The sequence below is a fragment of the Nanorana parkeri genome, unplaced genomic scaffold, assembly GCF_000935625.1.
Source record: "Nanorana parkeri isolate BGI_ZX_2015 unplaced genomic scaffold, ASM93562v1 scaffold1033, whole genome shotgun sequence".
Classification (NCBI taxonomy): Eukaryota; Metazoa; Chordata; class Amphibia; order Anura; family Dicroglossidae; genus Nanorana; species Nanorana parkeri.
The window spans coordinates 360,037-366,176 of NW_017307301.1; the positions used below are offsets into that span (position 1 = coordinate 360,037).

At 39.8% G+C, this 6,140-nt stretch overlaps 1 protein-coding gene across 1 annotated transcript in view; it reads left to right on the top strand.

The window, feature by feature from the left end:
- The window catches only part of LOC108795983 (ephrin type-A receptor 3-like), a 187,364-nt gene that overhangs the window by 86,586 nt on the left and 94,638 nt on the right, over positions 1-6,140 (top strand). The window contains exons 6-7 of the mRNA XM_018567347.1: positions 3,366-3,701; positions 4,945-5,057. Of these exons, the coding sequence (XP_018422849.1) occupies positions 3,366-3,701; positions 4,945-5,057 (449 nt within the window). The remainder of the gene's footprint in view (positions 1-3,365; positions 3,702-4,944; positions 5,058-6,140) is intronic.

Sequence of the window (6,140 nt, forward strand, 5' to 3'; positions counted from 1 at the left end):
TTAGAAAAAATTAAAATAAAAAACGTTTTCGGTTTCGGTCTGACAATTTTTTTTTTATTTCGGCTTCGTTTCGGTTTTGAAATTTCCATTTCGGTCCACCTCTAGTATACATCTGTTTATTAGAATATCAGTAATAAATATGCTGTTGCATCTCCAGCACATATAATCTCTATGTTTGCACATTTTTTTATGTACTGTTACATTTAATAATGCAAATAACATTTATAGCCCAGTTAAACTTTCAGTTTACATCTACCGAATGCATTCCAGGTGCATCAAAACAAAAGGTGATCAATATCTTCGATTTTTTTAAAGCAGCTACAGCCTGAGTAGAAAGGCCTGTCCTTTCCCAGCAGGGTGTAGAGTGGAATCCTTGCTCTCTGTGGGGAAGCAGTGATCTCTTTGCAGAGGTCATACATCATTCTGGCAGTACACCGGCATTAGAAAGAAGCAAACTGTAAGCCATTAAACACCTTTTGTTTTGATGTCCCTGGAATGTATTTAGCTGATTGACCTGGAGCTTTAATTGGACTTCTAAGGAAAGTTTAGGAGATTATTGGAACAGAAGATATTTAATAAGAAAAATGTCTTAGCAGCATTTTCCAACATACAGCTGACTTTCTGCCCAGGACCCCTTAGAAGAACACTACTAAAACATTCTGATGCCTCCATTCCCTTTGGATGTTGAAACTTTTAGATGCAGTACATAAGTGTGAAGGCAATTTTTTCTACCCCTTCAGGTCTAACTTTTCTGGCAACCTCCCCGAGAGGGGGTTATCCAGAGTTAAGACTTGTGTCTTCTTTTTTCCCTATCCAAACAACAAACTAGCCTAAAACAATTCTGTCAAAAAGATAAAAAAGGAAAAGGTGCCATTAAGTTGCAGGTGGCTAGAGTCTCCAAATCCTCCCTGATATAGCTGAATCTTATTCTGATAGGCAAAGTTTCAACACTTCCTTTTAGTATAGAAGCTTGCCTATTACTTCGCCCATCCATCACATTCTTATTGGCCCATCACTGTGTAGACTGTGGGGTTAATTTACCAAAGGCAAATAGACTGTTCACTTAGTGAGGGAATTACACTTTGCAGGGGAAGTTTCCCTTTAGCTTCGTAAATGAGGTGAAGCTTCCATCACCCAATCATGTGCAAGCATACATACTGTTTTTTTTTTATTTTCTTGCACATGATTGAGTATTCTTTGCAAAGTGAAATGTCACCACATTAATCAAGCTAAGGGAAAGTTACCCTGTAAAGTGCAAATCCCCATGTAAAGTGAACAACCATTTGCCATTAGTAAATCAACTCCTGTGTCGCTGGTCAGTAGGACAAGCAAGCTTTGACATTACCAAGAGGTGCTGGAGCATTGTCCTGTCAGTGCTTAAACATAGCTAACAGGACTTAGAGGTTGTTGCAGGTATGGGTACTTTATACACAACAGCGGTTTCTTTTTTTTTTTATCAAAGAGTATTTTTAGTCTGGTTATAATATTATTCAGACAAAATAACAAAAACCATACCTAAATTTGTAATGTGTTAACATTAATTTGTAGGGATGCATCGATATATCGGCCGCCGAAACATATCGGCCGAAAATTGCACTTTTGGCAAAATGCCGAAAGTGCCATTTTCTTGCCGATACAGTGGTGCATCCGTTCTTTCTCTCCTAACCGCTGGGCGCTGCTCTGTGTCCCAGCGGGGACAAGAGAAACTGTCACAGGCAGCCGAGTGCTGCAGGAGGAGAGCGATGTGAGCGGCTGGCGTCTCTCCTCCCTGCACCGCTCAGCCTCCTGTCACAGATTGGCAGAGTGGGGTGGGCGGAGAAAGCCAGCGCTGCCACAGGAGGCCGAGCTCCACTCGCTCAGCCTCCTGTGACAGGGAGTCAGGAAGGAAATGAGTGCAAACACTCAGCGATCAGTGATTGTTGAGTGTTTGTAAATAATTGAGGACAGTGTATTTTTACTGTGTCCTCAATTATGAATGAATAGGCAGTGGTCTATATCACCTCCTGTTCATTCATGATTGTGGTTGTCGTAAACATACTCTGTCCTCATGTTATGAATGAACAGGAACACTCAGTATAGAGGATTCCTGTTCATTTATAACAGGGGCTGCAGAAAAAGAGATTGAAAAGGAAAATATCAGGGGTCTGTTTAGACCCCTAATATTTCCCCAAAGCCACCAAAAGTAAAGTAAAAAATAAAAATATTTAATAAAAATTAATAAATAAATACAAATAAATATAAAAAAATTAAAAGGTTTATTAAAAATAAATAAAAATAAAATATGAAAAAAATGGAAAACGTTAAAATAAAAAACATTTTCGGTTTCGGCCTGGTATTTTTTTTCATTTCAGTTTCGTTTCGGTTTTGAAATTTTCATTTTGGTGCACCTCTATTAATTTGTCCTTTGTCAGAAAAATGTACTGTTATCCATTTAAAGAGTATGCTTTAATGGAAATGTGCATATGTGACATAGGTAATCTATATGCTTTAAAATGGTATACAGTATGTAAGCTAGTACTGTTTGTGCTGTTTATGCTTTCCAGCTTGTAAGCAGCCACTGCATTGCTTGCTTTATCAGTATTCTGTCAGTAGGGCATGGGTCCTATGTCACTATGACTCCCTTGCCCTTATATTTGTGTAACTGCCCACCCTACTAATGGAATATGAATACTCCTGCTGGCTAACCAGTGAAGATAGCACTTTTGGTCATAGATTAATTATTTATATACATTATACTGTTGTATAGCATGCATATTTTGTATGTTAGGCTTGCAGGTTTCTATAAAAGTAGTTACTCTTTAAGCTTTATATTTGTACATTGTGCATGAATATTTTGCAAACTTTTCTCCTGACTTCTCCCCACCTTTGATTATATGTTTTGTTGACAAGCATATTCTAGCATGACATTTTTTTTATTTTTCTGTTTAAGAGAAGAAACCTTTTGGCAAGTACTCTGATTACACTCCTTATGCCAGTCCCTGGCTTGCATCCAGTGTGATTGCTCAAGGGAGTGTCTTTTGTCAGAAACCTGATAGACTCACTTGCTCTAAAGCGTCTGATAACGGAACCCTTAGATCACTTTTGTGACAGGAAGATGAATTACTTGGGATGCTCTGAAAACTGGGATGAATGGGACAGAGGTTGAGCTTCCCAGCAGTGGCTGTCATAAAATCTGTGTTTTTATCAAGAGATGATTAATAGTGTCCCTCTAAAAGCCTTGTTTTGATGAATAGTGCCTGTCTCTATAAGGTTATCTGCTACGGTGTCACTGACAATGCCATGAACAGGTATGCTTGCTTCTGATTTGCTCTTCCTAATTAAATGTCACCCCTTCCTTTATGCCTCTCCTGTATCCTTTTGTTAAGGTCCACCATCTGCCCCAGATAATCCAATTTCTACTGTCAATGAAACATCCGTCATTATGGAGTGGAGTCCCCCTGAAGACTCAGGGGGCCGAATGGACATAACATATAACATACACTGCAGAAGGTGCCTATTGGAAGGACAAAAATGCAGCCCATGTGGAAGTGGCATCCATTATATTCCTAGACAGTTTGGACTGTCTCATCCTCGTGTCCTCATCACTGATCTGCTTCCATACACCAACTATACATTTGACATTGAGGCTTTGAATGGCGTTACTGAGCTGAGCTCTGGACCTAAACAATTTATCTCTATCAATATTACTACAAGTCAAGTAGGTAAGACCTTTTTCATTGCATTGCTTCCACTCTAATTACATAACTTTGGTGGACCTCAAAAAATGATTTCATCTTCACACAGAATCAGTAGTGTTCAAATACAAGTTTTGACAAACCCCAAGGCCTGTTGACCATTCTAAATGTTTAAAGCAAAAATTCATGCATACGATTGAGCACTACAGAGTTTCTGATACTATCCTTATTACCCAGAAAGCCTCTGTGTGCCCCACTAATTTACTTTTGTCACTAGAGATTTGACTTCCTTGACTGAAACTTCACCCACTTTCCTGTTCAATAAGAGCCCCCGTTATGGTCTTTAAAGCTCTTTTCGTTGACAAGGGTGTGACACCAGTGCCAATATTAGCCCCAACATCTTGAAAATAACTTGAAAATAATTCATAAAGGTAATTGCTAAGACTCTGTGATACCTAAACCAAGGCAGGGATTTTAGTTTAACATGCTCAAAATGGCCAGTAGGTTGACTTTTTAATGCATATATTATGTCATTATACTGTATTAAAGAAGTATTGTCCGTAAGTGTGAATGCGGATTCTATGAGCAGTGTGGGAAAGATAGAGATAATTGCAATGTACAGTTTATGTACAATTCTCAGTTTGGGGAGCTGTCTCCTAGAGCAACTTTGTACTTTCCCAAGCATTAGATCCAACCTGTTACTTTGTACAAAATTAACAAAACTACAAGTTTGCTTTAAGTCTCAAGAGTTTAGGATGATACCAAATTAAATGAATTGAACAGATTATAAATATAAAATGCTATCTAATGCTATCCCACAGAACGACTCTCCTTTTTTAAAGTATTTAACATGCACATAAAGTAAGAAAATATCAACACATATGGGTCTATTCAGTAAGCTGCCGAAGAATCTAGCCGTAGCTTTGGCCGATCCTTCGGCTAGCTTCGGCCCCAGGACCCCTTCGGTTCAGTAGAACCGAAGGGGTGCTGTACGGGCTATTCACTATAGCCCGTACAGCTCCCAAACGTGGCCGAGCGGCTCAGTCGAGCCGAACACATATGCTTCGGCTCGACTGAGCCGCACTGAAAGCCAAAGCTGGCCGAGCGGCCAGCCAGTGTTCGGCTCACTTAACTTCAGGTCGGTCATTCACTCGGCTGCCTACGGCAGCTTAGTGAGTAGACCTATGTATATATACCTTTATGAAATGTAATGAGCTTCATTGTAAAAGGCAGCAGCTTGTAATCACATAGTTTCACATTCTTCTCACAGTCAATGTCATCCTGAAAGAAAGAAAAAGTAAAGACAGCATCACATTGGCTTTCCAAGGGCCTGAAAAGACTACTGACACAGTGGTGGAATATGAAGTAATATATTATGAAAAGGTCAGTACTGGAAATAGCCACACATCATTTTTATATGGCATATCATGAGATGTATATATTCAGAATGTTAACCTTTATATAGTAAAGGGAACATCTTGGCACCTATGTTTGTTTTTCTTTCTGCTATTCAGTATAAAAAAAAGCAGGAGGAAGATGGGGCAGTGTCAGGAGCTGTGGCCACCAGAGTTGAACAGGATGGAGGCTAACATCCTTTTATCATGAATTAAAAATACCAATAAAAACAGTGCTATAAATAAAATAAATCCTATACAATTCATAAATAATAAATATAAATCATTATCCAAAACAATGATGATCAATCAGTAAAACAAATGTTCAGGGTATATATTTATGATACCTATACTTGTTAAACTGTGCACAAAAAACACATTGGTGCACATAAAAATATGTGATTTAAAGAAAAGGTAACTTTTTAAAATCTCATTAAAGTGTTTCAGAACAAACTTCATCCACAAAATGCAAGTTATTGTCACAGAGTGCAAGTTGTATCCAACACTATAGGGTCTATTCACTAAGCTGCCGTAGGCAGCCAAGTGAATGACCGACCTGAAGTGAAGTGAGCCGAACACTCTTTGGCTATTCACTTCAGGCTGGTACGCCTGATTTCAGCCGTATATCGTCTGAAATCAGCCGTACATCGGCTTGCTTCGCATGGCTTAGGGTCGGTCGAACATGCTCAGCATGTTCGGCCGACCCGAAGTGCAGAAGGAGTTCGACTCAGCCGATCCAACATCTGGATCAGCTGAGCCGAACCTCCGGCAGGCTACTCACTGCTGTTCGGCCCATTCATATAGATGCCGAACAGCATTGAGTGAATAGCCGAATGCCGCTGAGCGGCATTTCGGCGCGGCTGTTCTGCTCGGTCCCTCAGAGGGACCGAACAGAACAGAAAAATAGTTTTAAAAGTTTTAAAAAAGTAAATAGAAAATGATTGGACAGAGCTAGCAGTGACAGCTAGCTCCGCCCAACAGTTTTCTATTGTCCGGCGGTTCTGCTGCCGTAAAAAAAAAAAGAAAAAAAATATCTCCCGGGCGCTCTGGGAGCCTCCCGCTCCCGGCCGCC